The sequence below is a fragment of the Triticum aestivum genome, chromosome 2A (assembly GCF_018294505.1).
Source record: "Triticum aestivum cultivar Chinese Spring chromosome 2A, IWGSC CS RefSeq v2.1, whole genome shotgun sequence".
Lineage (NCBI taxonomy): Eukaryota > Viridiplantae > Streptophyta > Magnoliopsida > Poales > Poaceae > Triticum > Triticum aestivum.
In genome coordinates, this window is record NC_057797.1 from 563,108,892 (window position 1) to 563,128,041 (window position 19,150).

The window sequence follows — 19,150 nt, forward strand, 5'->3', positions numbered from 1 at the left end:
TCCCACCTCCCATGTAACAAGAACCGAATGCACGCATTTTACTCGCTGCTAGTTGTAGTTCTTGGTCTGTTTGGTTGCTGTCATGTTATGGATATCAGATTCTGTATGCCAATCAATTGCTCCTTGTGGGATAATGTTGCGTTGTGTTGTACGAGCTTGGACAATGCCTGGAATCTGTATCATACTTGTCTTATGAGCCATGATCGGTTGCGAATTCTCTACTGAATTCCAGATTTGATAACTTAAAAACCAGACCGCTGCTCTGAAGCACAGGGGACACGCTAATAGTGCTATTTCTGAATTTTTGAACAGCAAGATACAATTCCAGTCTGGTGGAGGTTAATGGCGGATTTGGGGAGATGGTTGCCGACACAAAGAGGTACTACGTGCTTGGAGGCAAAGGTGGTGTTGGGACAACAAGCATGGCAGCATCGCTTGCTATGAAGTTTGCCAGCCATGGTGAACCGACGCTCATACTTTCTATGCACCCAGCACATTCACTGGGTGATACATTTGAACAAGTATCTGAGCTCTTGTATTGTTATGCAATGCTAGTGGGATTAATTCTTTAGCCCCTCTTTTGAATATTTTGCATTCGTTGTTTATAGGACCTGAGTGGCGGTAGTATTGTACCTGTCAATGGAGTCGACTCTCTTTTTGCTGCCGAGGTAGGAGCAGTTGCACTGGAATGGTTTGCAATATCCCGTTCCATCTTGCAGTTTTATCTGTTCGGTGTGCATGGTCACCATCAGCTGTCCAATCATAAAACAAACACTTTTTATAATCCTGGAGGTAGTGAATGTTAGGAGAGGTTGATGTTTTCGATTTTGTAGTTGAAACTGGGTTCTGCCATGCTTGTACACTTAATGAAGTCATGTAGAGGATCCAGTTCTGGTCATGCTTGTTGCTTTGATGATGGATGGAACTTGTTTCTTTACAGATTGGCCATGTTAATACAAAGGAGGAATCTTCTAATAGTGGATCTTTTATGCGTAATATACTGGACAAGATAGGGCTTGGAGTCCTTGCTGATCCGGTAAACATTACCTCGGAAATCTTTTTTTTTTGCTTCTCCATCTTGCATTTTAGTTGATTTCCAGTGTCATGGTAAAGTTTCTTTTTATTTGCATCTACATTGATGCTTAAATCGTATACGCCATAGGCTACATGTATGCTTGTTCTTGGACTGCCATTTTCTTCATTCGCAACACACCCAGATAATGATGTGTCTTGAGTTTGGACTTTGGACATGAGTTGTTGGTTTCATATGCTTATATACCTTATTATGTAGCACAGCTGCATCATATTTGCATACCACTGGTCAGTTGGCCGATTATTTCACATGCACTTTTTATTCAACATTGTCTGATCAGACAAAGTACCATAAATTTATCTTTTGTTTGCTATTTCTTTGAGCAGAGACATTTTTTGTTTTAATATCTTACTAGTTAACATTACTTATGCCCATGATGTCTGGCCTTTAAAGCTGGGAAAGAATAAGCTGCATGAAATGCTGATGAAAACTCCTGGATTTGGAGAAGCCGTTGCAATTTCGAAGGTATCAATCAAAGTTTACAGTTTGGTGGGGAATTTATTATTCGTTACATACTTTGTAAAGTTTAGTCATCACCTGAAGCGTATCCTTGCAGCTGATGCAAATCGTCGAACTGCAAGAGAGCAATAAATTTAGGCGCATAGTTTTGGATACCGCGGCAACTGTATGCACACTTCACTTTGCCTTGAATCCAAGTCTATTCTATTTCTGCTTATTTCACTTCTAATTGGGTTATTATACTTACATACTGCACAGGGGCATACACTTAACCTTTTATCTGCTACAACTTTAATGGAGAAGCTCCTTGGTATGGCCAATAAGGTGAGCTTTGCCGCAACCACTAACCTTGCCTCATATAGCTTTATCCTGGTTACATGAATTTCGCTTGATAGAGTATGTATTTGCGCATGTTTTTTTTCTTGCGATATTTACATAATGGTGATCGAAGTAGTAATTATTAAGGAACAGCGGCAGGGACAAACTGTTAGGGTTTGTGGGCTTTCGCTCATATAAGAAAATAATTCCGTAAAAATTGCAAAGGCCTACTTGTTGCATGGCATAGGTGCTAAGTATAGTCCCAAATGGATAGTGGAGGGGAGTTGAGACCAACATATAAGGGACTCTCTCTCACTCCTGCTATTAGCTTGAGAAGAAGACCGATACACGCACTCTCCTCTGCTGCTGCTGCCCGTCTCGTCATGCCATGGAACACACGCTCGCATAGTGTTTCGTCGAGCCGGGCTTAGATCCATGCTAAGTATTTGTTTTTTAGCTTGCTGGTTAGAGTTGCTAATTATTTATTATTAGTTACGAGTCATTAGTAGATGTGTTAGTAACAGCCATTTCCGGTTTGTTTGATGGTGGGCTGTTACCGACTCAGATGTGGGTTTATCCCATCGTCTTACCCCACTGACTATAAAGAGAGTAGTTCGGCAACCCTAACCGTTACCCATCAGAGTGCATCTACCATCTGCCCGCTCGCACCACTTTCACTGTTCCTCTCGCTCATCTTGGCTGCACGGTAGAGCAGGGCTCTGGAAATGCGCCTTCACGAACCTGCATCTGGTGAAGGGTGATAAGTTTTTGGGTGAGTGTGTCGTTACGACTGCTCACCTTCGTTTGACTACTTCCGTGACCAAGACGACTTCCACGACTTTGACATTGCGGATCTCGCCATGGCCGACACCAGCATGACTGCCACTGCTTGACTAGATTGTATATCTTTTCACCTCTTTTTTGTTCATGTGAATGCTATTTATGCGAATTTTATAGATATGCGAGTTCTATGTTTTGTACATAACTCGCATGCCTAGTTTAGAGTGTGATTAATATTGCTAGCACGGTTGTCATGGTATTAATCTGGATTGAATTAATTATAAATTTCCTACTTATTTCAACAATCCTAAAACCTTATTTGTTTAGGCAATTTTCAATTCAAGGCTTTGTTGCTGCTCTGAAACAGAACCCGTTTACGGGTGTGCACCTTAAGCTTTGGCAAATGAGAACCATCTTGTGGCTCACTGTTCCGAGCGCAGTTTGAACGACCACATTCTTTCCCTTGAACCTGTGAGAATTCTTTTTCAGCACAGGCTCTAGACTGTCTGTCGGCCCTCTTGGTGTGTGTATCTTTTGCCTCGTGTTCTCTGGGTACACGTAAATAGTGATTAGTCTCAAGATAGTTTTGTTTGCCAACGCTTAAAGTGCACCCTCTTATATGGATTCGGTTTCAGAGCAGTAGCAAAGCCTTGAATCAAAAATTGCGTAAACAAATTAGGTTTTTGGATTGTTGGAATAATGAGCAATTTTTGAATTAATTTAATCAAGATTAATATCATGAGAGGAATGCTAGCAATATTAGTCACATACTCTAAACTAGTCATGCGAGTACATATGAAACACATAACTTGTATATCTATGAAATTCACATGAACAAGGTGAATGGGATGTATGATCTGGTTGGAACGGCTGCTTTGGTGGCAGTCTTGCCGGTGTCAGCCACAGCAAGATCGGTAAAGTCGGAAGTCGTGGAAGTTGCCGCGGTTGTTTAAGTAGTTCAACAAAGATGAGCCGAGACGTCCCCCAAAAACCTAATCGCCCTTCACCGGGTGAAGGTTCGCTAAGGGCACGGTTCTGGAGCCCTACTCTCTCGTGCACGTGGTCGCCAGGTTGGGGAAGCCAAGAGCGACACAGTGAGAGGAATGGTGGTGCGAGTGCGAGGTAGCAGATACGATCTGATGGGTGACACAAAGGTTGCTGAACTTATCTTTATATAGTCGGTCGAGTAAGACTTTGGATAAACCCACGATCCGAGTCGGTAACAAACCACATTTGAACAAGTTGGAAATGTTTGTTATTAACACGTTCGTTAATGAATCGTAATTATTATTAATTAATTATCCATTCCAACCAGCAATTATAAAACGCACACTCGACATAGGTCTGAGCTTGGCTCGGCTCGGCTCTTTCATGAAACATGTGCGAGGCAAACGGCGGAGGAGGAGCGGCGTGTATCAGTCCTCTTCCCAAGCTCTTAGGAGGAGTGAGAGGGCGAGAGTCCCTTGTATGTTGATATCAACTTCCCTCCATGTGAGACCAAACTTTGCACCCATGCCATGCAACCATAGTTGTCCTTTAAGATTTCCTGGGAGTTGTTTTTTATATGGGCTAAAGCTACAAACTACATCAAAGTAAGATTTTTTCCATGCGGTGTAAGGGCTATGGACTTATTGTAACGAATTTTAACGGTAGAAAGAGAAAAGGAAGCCAAACAAACCGTTTTGTTAGGTTCAACTTGCCTTTTTTCTTCTTGGACAATTAGAATACCCATTATAAGGCCAAATACTTTTGTGCTGGTTTGTTTCCTGTTTTGAAACCCTCCATGCTCTTTTCTCTTAGGTAATATTACTTAGAAATATCTTTAGTTAATTTATTTATGTTCCTGAAATGCCCAAATGAGTATTCATATGAGATACTAGGTGGTGCATGCTACAGGTCACAAGGCCTTTTGACTACATGTTGGTGCATTGTGACAGAACTATAGTGTCCTTTTCGTTGTGACTACATGTTGGTCACAATGCCTTTTGACTACATGTTGGTATTGAGTTCAAATAGTTAAAGAAAATAAACGCTATAAATACAGTGCGCGTCCACAGTGATGTAGGAAGCACAGATTTTTGTACCAGCTGTTGAAACTCGTTTGGAAACTTTCCTGAATTATGCTTTGCTGGGACCCTGAAACCAGTCTTGTGTTTATGCGAATGTGCAAGTAAGTATAACACATGTAACTCCACGGACTTTTCAGGCTGTGAATTTAGCGTCGTCCTTCCCAGCTCTTAAATCGGCTTTCGGGAAAGACCAAATAGATGTAAGTGCATACTAATTTCCTGTTTCAGTTGGATAGTTATGTTTGTAGCATGTATTACAGACTGATCATCTTTCTATTGTATAAAGCCTGCCAGGATAGAGGTGCTAAGAAAGCAGATTGCCGGAGTACATGAGCTTATGCAAGATCCACAATCAACTGAATTTATCATTGTGACGATTCCTACGGTAAATGCCCAACCATTATTGCAATAGCAGCAACATTTATTTGATGCAAAAACGTGTTAGCAAAGATTGAAACACATACATGTTAGCTGCATCGATTTGGTCATGCTTGTGGGTGCTCGCTTTCTCAGGTCATGGCGATTACCGAGTCATCAAGGTTCCATGCATCTTTAAAGAAGGATGGTGCGCCAGCAACAAGGCTTATCGTAAATCAAGTATTGCCCCCCTCTACATCTGACTGCAGATTTTGTTCTACAAAACGCAAGGTACAGAGCTGCTACCATTCTGGCAAGTCGGTACACGCGCTGTAATTCCCATGATTCAGTTTGGCACGGAGCTTCCAATCGCATAACATAACCTAGCAATGCTACATCCCTTAGAGTTCGTTTCCTGAATTAGTTAAAACTTGACGGTTTCAGGAAGAAGCACGTGCCCTGAATATGATAAGCAATGATCGTGAGCTTGGCGGCCTAGAGCTAATCCAAGCGCCACTTCTCGATGTGGAGGTCAGAGGCGCCCCTGCTCTCAGATTCTTGGGCGATGTGGTCTGGAAATAGCTGCTAGGATGCCATGCCGTGACGAGAATTTTGTTGTTTCGTCTGAAGCTCCACAGTACTGGTGGCGGCACTCAAATTGTCCAGAAATGTGGTGGGATCTGGAGAAAAGATGAAACCCAGCAGGATACCAGGCTGTTCAGGCTGTAGATCTGCTTCAGCTTTTCACGATTGGTAGGTTTTTCAATAACAAACGGAGTATTAGTTGCTGCCCTCACGTGTTTATCTCTTAATTGGACAATCCATGATCGTGTTGTATCTGTCGGTGCAACCGTCGAGTTTAACCCTGTATTTGTCATGAAACAGCGCATTTCTAAACGAAGCAAATCCGTTGTTTTCAGTGGGTAAAGAGGTCTCTTCCAGGTCCAGTGTGTGCTACTGCAGGCACATTTTCCGTTTCTTTTCCTCGTGTGATGTGGCTGTGGCATCGCGATTATTTAATTTAAATAGTAATTAAAGAGCCTGACAGGTACCCATCTGAAGGCTGTATTTGCACAACCGCTAATCAGATGTTTAGATTAGATATAAGAGTATAAACCACTCGTATTGTTGTTCATAAAAGTATTGTTTAGAAAAGATATAAAAATATTTACGGGATCAAAGAGATTAGAGGAAAGGCAGCTGTGCGCACCCCACCTTCCTCAAGGTGGCCACTTCTGAAGCCCGTGTACATCTCTGTGAAAAGTCTCTTTTTTTTCGTTGTCTTATTAGTTCCTTTCCGCTAGGCAGCTAGGCATTCTACATTTTTAAGTTTGTTTTGCCAATCCTGTATTTTTCTTCTGCTTTTCAGTCACCTACTGGTGTGCCTTCTGTAAAGCCTTTTCCTTCTGGTCTTTTTTTCTATTCTTTGCGCAAAGCGTTTGAAAATAAAATTACAGTATCCTTGATGCTAAAGTACTACTCCGACGGAGGGAGCAGCATACATGGTGCACACTCATGGTGCACAATCTCTTTTTCACATTCATGAATAAACATCACACAGCCTATTGTCAAGATGTTTCTTCGATTTCTCGAAACGTATTATCTTTGGCCGGGCCTGCTTACCATGTTGCATGGTGGTTCGTATTATTTTTGGTCAGGCCTGCTTACCATGTGCATGGTGCGCTCCCATTTCGTTGGTTAGAAAAGCAGTCACATGTCTCAGCAAAAGGTGAAGACAATACTACACTAGCTGGCACCAGTCACTGGTGCTTGTCTTAGTCCCTGTTTGGTTCCAAATAAGTCACCAACTTATAAGTCGAAAAGTGCAAAAAGTGACTTATTTTGCCAAACAGACCTAACTTATAAGTCACCCCAACTTATAAGTCATAAGTTACTCCACCCCAACTTAAAACTTATAAGTTATCCCCTTTTGCATGGATCCCACCACCTTTACCTAAAAAAAATAAGGTGGGAAGATGTGCTCAGGTGACTTATAAGTCAAGTGACAACCAAATAGGCATGACTTATAAGTCATTGGTTTTAAGTCACCTGACTTATAAGTCAGGTGACTTATTGAAACCAAGCAGGCCCTTATTTTGCTAAAGGGACCCAACTTATAAGTCACCCCAACTTATAAGTCATAAGTTGCTCCACCCCAACTTAAAACTTATAAGTCACCTCCTTTTGCGTGGGTCCCATCACCTTTACATTAAAAAACAAGGTGAGAAGGTGTGGTCAGGTGACTTATAAGGCCCTGTTTGGTTCCAAATAAATCACCAACTTATAAGTTAAAAAGTGCAAAAAGTGACTTATTTTGCCAAACAGACCCAACTTATAAGTCATAAGTTGCTTCACCCCAACTTAAAACTTATAAGCCACCCCTTTTGCATGGGTCCCACCACCTTTACATAAAAAACAAGGTGGAAAGGTGTGCTCAGGTGACTTATAAGTCAGGTGACAACTAAACAGGCGTGACTTATAAGTCACTGGTTTTAAGTCACCTGACTTATAAGTCGGGTGACTTATTGGAACCAAACAGGCCCTAAGTCAGGTGACAACCAAACAGGCGTGACTTATAAGTCACTGGTTTTAAGTCACCTGACTTATAAGTCAGGTAACTTATTGGAACCAAACAGGCGGCCCTGTTTGGTTTCAAATAAGTCACCAACTTATAAGTTGAAAAGTGAAAAAGTGACTTATTTTGCCAAACAGACCCAACTTATAAGTCACCCTAACTTATAAGTCATAAGTTGCTCCACCCCAACTTAAAACTTATAAGTCACCCTCTTTTGCATGGGTCCCACCACCTTACATAAAAAAAACAAGGTGGGAAGGTGTGGTCAGGTGACTTATAAGTCAGGTGACAACCAAACAGACGTGACTTATAAGTCACTGGTTTTAAGTCACCTGATTTATAAATCAGGTGACTTATTGGAACCAAACAGGCCCTTAGTTATTTTGGACAGCATACGTAAAGTGCAGAGGAACCAAAGTATAGCCGAAAATCAGTTTTGGCTCTCGGGTCCATACGCTCCCGCAATCTGGATCGTCCACACTTTTCATGATGCGCGCCTCGTGTGTACTCCTATAATTTCTATAAGGAGAAATGTTGCCACCCGGCCAAAGATTCGGCCGATCGCGTCCACGAGCGCAGCCCCCTAGTGATTCAGATCAAGACATGTAAGGTACATGGGCCCACCCCCGGTGCTTGTCCTCCTTCTCCCTTATCTTCTCACGCTACATTTACCGCATGCTCGCGCTGGGCTGCCGCTTCTTCTTTGCTGCAGCCGCCTTGCCCAGACACGACAGCATCTCGCCGAAGATGAACTGCCAGCGGAGATGGCTACCAACACCCATCCCCCTCTCGAGTAAATCTTCCCACGCACGTGCGCCTTCAAACTCCAATCCCCCACACGCGTTTTGCTGCGCGGCGAGAGGTCACCAGTGCTCGCGATGGTGACTACACTGGTAGAAAAAGGGCCTATAGTCCTGGTTCGTAAGGGCCTTTAGTCCCGGTTCCTGAACCGGGACTAAAGTGTCGGTACTAATGCCCTGTACCTTTAGTCCCGGTTCAATCCAGAACCAGGACTGATGGGCCTCCACGTGGGCAGTGCGCAGAGCCCAGGCAGGAGACCCTTTGGTCCCGGTTGGTGGCACCAACCGGGACCAATAGGCATCCACGCATCAGCATTTCTGTGGCTGGGGTTTTTGTTTTTTTTTTGAAGGGGGGGGCGTTGGGGGGTTTTGGGGGGTTAATTTAGGTGTTTCATATATTGTGTTAGCTAGCTATAATTAATAGAGAGAAGTGTCCTTTCTTACGTCCATGCTTGGTCGACGCTACGTACTATACATACGTATAGAGAGGACTAGACACGCTAGTTAGCTAGTAAGCAAACGAAGGAAACAGAAGATCATCATGAACATATATGCATACAGAGAGAAGTGATATCGACCACCTCTCCTTCTCCGAGAGATTGGTCGAACAACAAGTTCTCGTATATCTATCCGACACTACCGGCTACATATATACAATAATTATCTCTTACAAATATAATCATACGGACTCATGGTCCACATAGTATTCTCCGTCTTCAGCGATCACTTGGTCAAGAAAGAATGCCGCCAATTCCTCTTGAATTGCTCGCATGCGAGCTGGTGCTAGGAGTTCATCCCGCTTCCGAAACATCTAGTTTAAAGAAGGGGGTCAATACATATATATATGAATGAATGAAACTCAATACAAATGATGGTAATAAAATAAAATTGTGAATGTTGTTATTTACGTACTTCATATTGTTCGTCAAAGTACCCGCTCCGCTCACAGGTCGTGTGACGGATGGACTCGCAGACGTAGTATCCACAGAAATCATTCCCTTTTTCCTGCCACAACCACTTTACAAGAAATAGAGGTCAATCAAACTGATAAGCAAGAATGCTAAATGGTATTGATGAAACTAGCGCTTGAATCACTAGGAGATGCGCGGAACATGCTACTATAGTACTTACTTTCGGGTGTCTAAATTCCAACTCCTTCGGCAGTCCCGGAACTGTTTTGGTGAATTTTCTCCAAACCCTGCCGGACAAAGAAAACAATAACTTGATATGAGGAAATGAACAAAGTTGCTGATATGGTGGATAATGATCGATTTAACTTACTTCTTGAGGATTTCAATCATGTCCGCATACTCCTGAGGATCTTTTCGTTTAGAGTCCAAGACGGTTACTACTCCCTGCTCAAGCCTAATCTCTAGGAGAATATAGTGGAAACTGCACACGTATGCATAACTCATCAATTACATTACTATAACCTGGACTAATATATAAGGGAAACCGAATATGCACAAGACAGTAACACTTACTTGAAGTTGTAAGGAAAGAGTATTATATCTTTGTTTTCATTTTTTTGAATGATCGTAGCAAGTTGGCCTCGGTATCTCCGGGACGATGTTGAACCTCAGTTGCATCTATGAGATATGTGTTAATGAACCCAATATCACCGATTTGTCTTTTCTTCAATTCGGCGATCTTCATTCTGCATAATATAGTGAGGATAATTATAAATACATGCAATGAAAGAGATGAGCTATATAGAGAGACTTAATGACAGAAGTAGTAGTACTTACAGACAGTAGCAGGTGATCATTGTTTTATCGAGGGCCAATTGATTAAAAAACTGATAGAACTCCTCAAATGGAATAGGCAACAGTTCAATTCCAACGAGGTCATGCTCCAGTTTAACTCTCGCATACAAAGTAGTCCTCCCCCCAGACTCTCTGCAGATTTTCAAGTACCAATCATGTAATCTTCGCATCATCGTTGTTAAAGATTTTTCATCTTTGACGAGAGGCTTCCCGTACTCGTATCTGTGTATCTGCACCTCCATGGTATCATAATGTACATCGTCGGGCAGGTAATCGTCAACATTGCCATAACCGGGCACCATCCTCGGATCGACGATGTCGCTAGGCACCTTGAGGGGGGGGGGCACGATTGCTTCGCTTGTTCGCCGAGCTGGGCAATTTGTTTCCCAGCTGCTCGTCGTTTTTTCAGCCTTTGATCACTGACTATACTTCCCGACCGCTCCGCTTCGGCCCATGTCTTTGCAATAATGCGCTCATAGTTGCCTTTCGACGGAGACTTGGGTGGTTTTGCCAGGGCAGCCAGAGTGCACTTCACTTTCACCGGATCTACCTTCTCCTCCGGAGGTGGATGTCTCTTTGCTCTCAATCCTTGAAACCAGTCATCCACTTCGGTTCGCGCGATCTCGGCGTTCTCCTCCGGGGTCCTCTCATATGGTAACTTCTCTGGAGTCTTCAGAGAAGGACCGAATCTGTATGTCCTCCCGCCTCTGGTTGTACTGCTAGACGCCGACCGAGAAGATGGAGCGGTTGTCTTCTTTACTTGCTTATGAGGCGGAGGAGAAGGACTACGACGCGCCGGAGCAGCTGGAGCGGCGGCAGGTCTCTTCCGCCCTTGCTAACGAGGCGGAGAAGGAGGAGGCTGGCTGCTCGGGCGCGTCGGCGCAGGCGGAGAAGGAGGCGGAGTGCCGCCACGCGCCGGAGAAGGAGCCGGCCGAGGGCCCTGATTGTCACTCGCCGGAGGAGGAGGCGGTTGTAGCAACCAGAACTCAAACAGTCTGATCTCTGTGCTCAGGTGTCATCCCTGGATCAGTAATGCTGACACCACACAGTACATCGAAGGATTTATAGCAGAGTGGCAATCACACACTTATTACATCGTTGTCTCAAAGAGACTTATTACAATAAATATGGCTTAAGGCCATATAGTGTCGAAAACAGCGGAAGACTTGGAAGGTAAATGGGACCATCAACTCCAACGGCATCACTGAGTATAGGGCCACGTCCTAAAAGCACTTTACTCGTCGTCTGAAAAGTCTGCAACATAAGAAGTTGCAGCCCGAATACGGGTCAACACATGGAATATGCTGGCAAAGTAACACATAGAGAGTAATGGAATGAAACAGCTATACTATATGCATATATGGCTGGTGGAAAGCTCTATGGTTACAGTTTTTGCGTAAAGCCAATTTTTCCCTACTGCAAAGGAATAAATTTATTTAACTATCATGGTGGTTATGAAACATTGAGAATGGTTGACAGCATTCTCAATCCCAACTAAAAGTAATTAAAACCCAACAACATTAGTTAGAAGTAACATGTTGAGATTCACAATGATATTCAAGTACTAGATACTCAAGTTGTCCATAACCGGGGACACGGCTAATCATGATTAGTTTATACACTCTGCAGAGGTTTGCGCACTTTTCCCCACATGACTCGATCGCCTCCGTTTGTTTTCCCGCACTACATGGTGTTTGAGAAACGGATGACCGAGACATAGTCTTTCAGAAGCGCTAGCACCTTACATGTGGGGTAGACCGTACCACCTACAACCCCTACATCTGCTAGTCCACCCCGTAAGAGTTCGCACAACTTAGTCAACTATGCCAGAGCCCATAGTAGCATGTGGCTGCACACGGAAGTTTCTAGCATGAATTATCTTATGATCCCTTTGAGCCTGGGTGGCGGTCCGAAAAAAAAAACAGGCAAGTCCTGATAGACATCAGGTGCCTCAATCCACCCAGATGTGTGTTTAAGTTGCCACCTTAGATAAACCATTAAAATTATCAACTCACATCTGTCATGGATATCACTCACCCAATCCACGTCTACTAGCATAGCATGGCATAATAAGCAAACGTAGAAGTAACTCCCAAAGGTTTCATAATAATACAGGTAATAGGTATTACCTCATCTACTTCCCATCCCTCAATTTAATTAGATCCTAATCATGCAATGTGAGAGGATTGATCTAATGCAATAAAACTGGGTTGTAGAAAAGGTATGATCAAAGTGTTATTTGCCTTGCTGATGATCCGCGAGACCTAGGGTTTCGAAGTAACAGGCGGCGCAATCCGGGTGATCTATCGTAGATAAACAACAAGCATACAATAAGTACTCATCTAATGCACAGGTAAAACTCGAACAAGAGAACGAACCAGAAAGTTCAATTTAAGAACTCCGGTTGCAAAGAACCGAACAGACGACGGAAAAACAAACGACGAAAGAAAACAACTCGGTTCTAGCAAGTTGAAACTAGGTCAATTTTTACCGGGCAAAAACTTGTTCAAGTTGATTAGACGGAACGGCGGTTTCGCAACGAAACTCCAGGCGCTTGAATCACCTGATTCCGGTAAACGAGCGAGAAGAAAGACTAGAACGAAGATCGGATCTGAGATCACGATCGCGGAATAAATCCGACGAAAAGAAAAAGAAGAACGATTAAACGAACGGGCGTCGTTAACCGGGGAAAAATCGGTGATCACGTTCGTTGAGACGAATGGTCCGAAAAAAGAATGAAAACCGATCTAGGGTTTTCGGAGAAAAAGACCGAAACGAAAAACCGATCTAGAAACGGGAACGGTTTAGAAAAGAACCGGAAAGAAAACGAATCGGAAGAGAAGAAAAGAATTGGAACGGTTTATAAGAAAAACCGAACCGAGGAAGAAAAAGAGACGCGGCGCGGGGCAACCTTGGCGAGGGGCTCCGGCGAATGGCGGCGTAGGGCGGCGGCGGCGTGGGCAAGGTGCGGCGGCGGCGGTGGTGAGGGGCGGCGCGGCTAAGGCGGCGACGGTGGTGAGGGGCGCGGGGTGGTGCGGGGCTTGGGGAGGCGCGGGGTGGTGTGGGGCTTGGGGAGGAGAGGGCTTTTGATTTGATGTTTTAGAGGGGGGTGTGGGGGTATTTATATAGGTGAGGGGAGAGGAGACTTGGGGTAGGGGACAAGAAATAGACTAGGAATAGGAAAACAAAACAAAGGAAAGGGGAGGGGCTAACCGACCTAAGTCCCGCTGGGACTCGGCCAGGGAGCGGCGGCGGCTGCCTGAGCGCCTGGCGCCTGGCGCCTGTGCTGCGCGCGAGGGAAGGGGCCGGCTGGCTGGGCCTTTGGCCCGGCTGGCCTAGCGGGAGGCTCCTTTTTTTTCTTTTTTTTAAATCGGTTCCACGCAGAAAAACAAAAAGAAAATCTAAACGAACTCTGAAAAATCTAAAGTAAATTTTCCCCGACTCCTAAAAATGAGCCGAACAAAATGAACTTTTCTCCGGGCCTAAAATGCAATTTTGAAAACGCGCATTTTTTCCTATCCAAATAAAACGCAAATAAAACTCCGGCAAAAACCAAAATTGATCTATTTATTAAATCTTCATTTTTCCTAAATTTGGGAAAGTCATATTATTCCCTCCCTCATATATTTTGACACCAGAAAATAATTGAAGATAAAATAAATAAATCAAATGATCCTCTTTTCAAAATTTGAGAGAACTCAAATATGAAAATAACGAAATCTCCAACTCTCTCCGAGGGTCCTTGAGTTGCGTGAAATTTCTAGGATCAACCAAAATGCAAGAAAATATGGTATGCATGATGATCTATGTATAACATTCCAAATTGCAAATTTGGGATGTTACAGCGGTGGAGGAGGCGGAGTGCCCTGACTCGCCGGAGGAGGAGGAGGAGGCGGAGGCATCCAGTTCGGAAGGTTGATGAGCTCCTTCCGCCATAGGCATGGAGTCTTCAGAGCAGACCCCAGCCGAGTCTCCCCTTCACCGGTAGGGTGGTTAAGCTGGAGGTCCTCAAATCCCTCTGTTATTTCATCCACCATCACCCTAGCATATCCTTCTGGAATCGGCCGGCAGTGAAAAGTTGCGCCGGGTTCAGTAGGATAAACAGAGCCAACAGCCGCCTTGACCTTCAAATTCATCCATTACGTCATAAGGTGGCAATTTTGAGACTCCGTGATAGCATCCACGGGATAGCTGGCAGGAGCCATCAAGTGTTGGGGAACGTAGTAATTTCAAAAAAATTCCTACGCACACGCAAGATCATGGTGATGCATAGCAACGAGGGAAGAGTGTGATCTGCATACCCTTGTAGACCGACAGCGGAAGCGTTAGCACAACGCGGTTGATGTAGTCGTACGTCTTCACGGCCCGACCGATCAAGCACCGAAACTACGACACCTTCGAGTTTTAGCACATGTTCAGCTCGATGACGATCCCCGGACTCCGATCCAGCAAAGCGTCAGGGAAGAGTTCCGTCAGCACGACGGCGTAGTGACGATCTTGATGTTCTACCGTCGCAGGGCTTCGCCTAAGCACCGCCACAATATTATCGAGGATTATGGTGGAAGGGGGCACCGCACACGGCTAAGAATATGATCACGAGGATCAACTTGTGTCTCTAGGGGTGTCCCTTGCCTCCGTATATAAAGGATCCAAGGGGGGGGTGCGGCCGGCCCTAGTAGGAGGCGCGCAGGAGGAGTCCTACTCCTACCGGGAGTAGGACTCCCCCCTTTCCTTGTCCAAGTAGGAGAGGGGGAAGGAGAGAAGGAAAAGGGGGGGGGGGCGCCGCCCCTCCCTCCTTGTCCAATTCGGACTAGGGGGAGAGGGGGCGCGCGGCCTGCCCTGGCAGCCCCTCCTCTTCTCCACTTTAGGCCCATGAGGCCCATTAACCCCCCGGGGGGTTCCGGTAACCCCCCGGTGCTCCGGTTTTATCTGAAACTTCCCCGGAACACTTCCGGTGTCCGAATATAGCCGTCCAATATATCAATCTTTATGTCTCGACCATTTCGAGACTCCTCGTCATGTCCGTGATCACATCCGGGACTCCGAACTAACTTCGGTACATCAAAACTCATAAACTCATAATATAACTGTCATCGAAACCTTAAGCGTGCAGACCCTACGGGTTCGAGAACAATGTAGACATGACCGAGACACGTCTCCGGTTAATAACCAATAGCGGAACCTGGATTCTCATATTGGCTCCTACATATTCTACGAAGATCTTTTATCGGTCAGACCGCATAACAACATACATTGTTCCCTTTCTCATCGGTATGTTACTTGCCCGAGATTCGATCGTCGGTATCCCATACCTAGTTCAATCTCGTTACCGGCAAGTCTCTTTACTCGTTCCGTAATACATCATCTCACAACTAACTCATTAGTTGCAATGCTTGCAAGGCTTATGTGATGTGTATTACCGAGAGGGCCCAGAGATACCTCTCCAACAATCGGAGTGACAAATCCTAATCTCGAAATACGCCAACCCAACATGTACCTTTGGAGACACCTGTAGAGCACCTTTATAATCACCCATTTACGTTGTGACGTTTGGTAGCACACAAAGTGTTCCTCCGGCAAACGGGAGTTGCATAATCTCATAGTCATAGGAACATGTATAAGTCATGAAGAAAGCAATAGCAACATACTAAACGATCGGGTGCTAAGCTAATGGAATGGGTCATGTCAATCACATCATTCTCCTAATGATGTGATCCCGTTAATCAAATAACAACTCTTTTGTTTATGGTTAGGAAACATAACCATCTTTGATTAACGAGCTAGTCAAGTAGAGGCATACTAGTGACACTCTGTTTGTCTATGTATTCACACATGTATTATGTTTCCGGTTAATACAATTCTAGCATGAATAATAAACATTTATCATGATATAAGGAAATAAATAATAACTTTATTATTGCCTCTAGGGCATATTTCCTTCATCAAGGCATGCTCCGGCTGAAGCAGCTCGGTGGAAGCCACGCTGCTTCTGCGCTGAGATGGCGGGGTAGCTTCGGGGGAGGCTTCGGCAGTACATTTGCTACGATTTGCTTCTCGTTCCTCTATCGCGTCTACCCTTGCTTGTAGCACCTGCATTTGGGTCTGCTACACTTTTTTCCTCCTCTCATGGGATTTGTAACCGCCTGCGTCCGGAAACCCAACCTTCCATGGAATGGAGCCTGGTGTGCCTCGTGTCTGTCCAGGGTGCTCAGGATTCCCGAGGGCCATTGTGAGCTCGTCGTTCTCTCTGTCTGGAAAGAACTTCCCTTGCTGTGCTGCTTCGATGTACTGCTTATGCTTCCTGACTGGTATGTCCATTTGATCATTCGTCCAAATGCACTTCCCTGTTACAGGGTCCAAGGTTCCGCCAGCCCCGAAGAACCAAGTCCGGCAACGGTCTGGCCAGCTGATTGTCTCTGGTTCGATCCCTTTATCAACCAGATCATTCTCAGTCTTGGCCCACTTAGGCCGGGCTACGAGGTAGCCACCTGACCCCGTGCGATGGTGAAGCATCTTCTTCGCAGCATTTTGCTTGTTTGTCGCCGACATCTTCTTACTCTTTTCCGATGTCTTGTGGGCCACAAATGCGGGCCAGTGATCTCTGATCTTCTCATATCTGCCCTTGAATTCTGGTGTCTCATTATTTTCAACAAACTTATTCAGCTCTTTCTTCCACCTCCTGAATAGTTCTGCCATCCTCTTAAGAGCAAAAGACTTGATTAATTTCTCTTTAACTGGGTTCTCTGGATTATCCTCTGGCGGTAGGGTGAAATTTGACTTCAGCTCAGTCCAAAGATCATTTTTCTGCATATCATTGACATAAGACACCTCAGGGTCTTCTGTAGCCGGCTTAAACCATTGCTGGATGCTTATCGGGATCTTGTCCCTAACCAGAACCTCGCACTAAGCAACAAATGCGCTCTTTGTCCGGAGGGGTTCAATCGGTTGGCCGTCGGGCGCGATTGCTATGATCTCAAACTTTTCATCCGAGCTCAACTTTTTCTTCGGGCCTCGTCTTTTTACCGAAGTTGTGCTCGATCCGGAGGGCTAGAAAAAAGAACAAAGACTTAATTAATATGTGTACATACCAAAACAATGAATGCATCAATCAGCTAGTCAGCACAGGCTTAACTAATATATAAACCTGGCCGGACTCGGTTCGGTCACCGGAGCCATCATCACGGTCTCCTTCTTGCACCGGCATTGGGTCACCGGAGCCGTCCTCATGTTCTTTTTCTTGCATCGGCATTAGGTCACCGTAGCCAGCTTGTTCACCCTCTCCTTCCAGACCATCGGTTTCGTTGAGAAACAACGAGACGACATCACTTCCTTCTGCGATTATGTCCCTCAACAACGCTTCTTTTGCTTCGTCTAGGGCGGTGTCCATAGTTTCTACAAATATTTACAACATGGCAATTATTATTCAAACATGACAGATGGATATATTAGTGCCAAATGTAGAACTAGCTACCTAATCATAGTAAGCTATCGGGAGGGGGTATATATCGACAACGACGACACTACATCTATGTCCCTCGACGACCCTCGTTCCCGATAAAAAAAAGAGGAAGAAGAAGAAAAAAAAGAGGAGAAGAAAGAATAGAGGAGAAGAACTCCTCTATTCTTTCTTCTCTTTTTTTTCTTCTTCCTCTTCTTTTTTTATCCTCTTCTTCCTCTCATGTTCGGGAGCATCGCCGAGGGGTCGGGAGGTTGCCTAGTGTCAAAGGATTCAACAAAACCATGTCTTCATCATTAGGAGAAAGTAACATGTGCATGATGGTACGAAGCTCTCCAAAGTTATTTTGGAACGGAGTCCTAGATAGGATAATTCGCTTTTTGGTACAAAGTTCAGCAAGAACCTTCCAAATATTGTTATTTGGAAGGCCTTTGCTGAAATTCATACAAGAAGGCAAATTATCCTATCCAGGACACCATTCCAAAATAATTTTGGAGGACTTCGCCATGCCCTGGTTACTTCTGGCTAATGATGAAGCCATGGATTTCTTCAATACTTTGACACTAGGAAACCTCTCTCGACCCCTCGGCGATCCTCGACCCCTCGAACCCTCGACGACCCTGGAACCCTTGACCCCTCGGCGATCCTCTTCTTCCTCTCATGTTCGAGAGGATCGCCGACGGGTCGGGAGGTTGCGTAGTGTTAAAGGATTCAACAAAACCATGTCTTCATCATTAGGCGAAAGTAACATGTGCATGATGGTACGAAGCTCTCCAAAGTTATTTTGGAACGGAGTCCTAGATAGGATAATTCGCTTTTTGATACAAAGTTCAGCAAGAACCTTCCAAATATCGTTATTTGGAAGGCCTTTGCTGAAATTCATACAAGAAGGCAAATTATCCTATCCGGGACACCATTCCAAAATAATTTTGGAGGACTTCGTCATGCCCTGGTTACTTCCGGCTAATGATGAAGCCATGGATTTCTTCAATACTTTGACACTAGGAAACCTCTCTCGACCCCTCGGCGATCCTCGACCCCTTGAACCCTCGACGACCCTGGAACCCTCGACCCCTAGACGACCCTGGAACCCTCGACCCTCGACCCTATAGAACGCTCGAACCCTCGACCCTGAAACCCTCGATCATTGACCCCTTAACGACCCTCGACCCTCTACCCTAGTTCCCGACCCTCGACCCCTCAGCGATCCTCGACACCCTTGTTCCCGATAAAAATTAAGAAGAAGAAGAAAAAAAGAGGAGAAAAAAAGGAGAAGAAGCTCCTCTATTCCTTCTTCTTCTCCTCTTTTCTTCTTCTTCTTCTTCCTCTTCTTCCTCTCCTCGTCTTCTCCTTCTTCTTCTCCTTCTTTCTCTACTTATTTTCCTTTTCCTTATTTTACTTTTTCCTCTCCACTAACATAAAAATCTATCTTTTGCATATATACATCAACATATATATACACTAACCTAAAATGCAC

The 19,150-nt window shown here is 44.7% G+C and overlaps 1 protein-coding gene across 1 annotated transcript in view; it reads left to right on the forward strand.

Annotated features, from left to right (window-relative positions):
* The window catches only part of LOC123185573 (ATPase GET3B), a 6,640-nt gene extending 636 nt beyond the window's left edge, over positions 1–6,004 (forward strand). Inside the window, exons 2-11 of the mRNA XM_044597433.1 lie at positions 313–521; positions 609–668; positions 941–1,036; positions 1,487–1,558; positions 1,650–1,718; positions 1,811–1,876; positions 4,857–4,919; positions 5,006–5,104; positions 5,233–5,367; positions 5,521–6,004. Coding sequence (XP_044453368.1) covers positions 313–521; positions 609–668; positions 941–1,036; positions 1,487–1,558; positions 1,650–1,718; positions 1,811–1,876; positions 4,857–4,919; positions 5,006–5,104; positions 5,233–5,367; positions 5,521–5,658 — 1,007 coding nt within the window. The 3' untranslated portion in view covers positions 5,659–6,004. The remainder of the gene's footprint in view (positions 1–312; positions 522–608; positions 669–940; positions 1,037–1,486; positions 1,559–1,649; positions 1,719–1,810; positions 1,877–4,856; positions 4,920–5,005; positions 5,105–5,232; positions 5,368–5,520) is intronic.
* Positions 6,005–19,150: the final 13,146 nt, after the last annotated feature.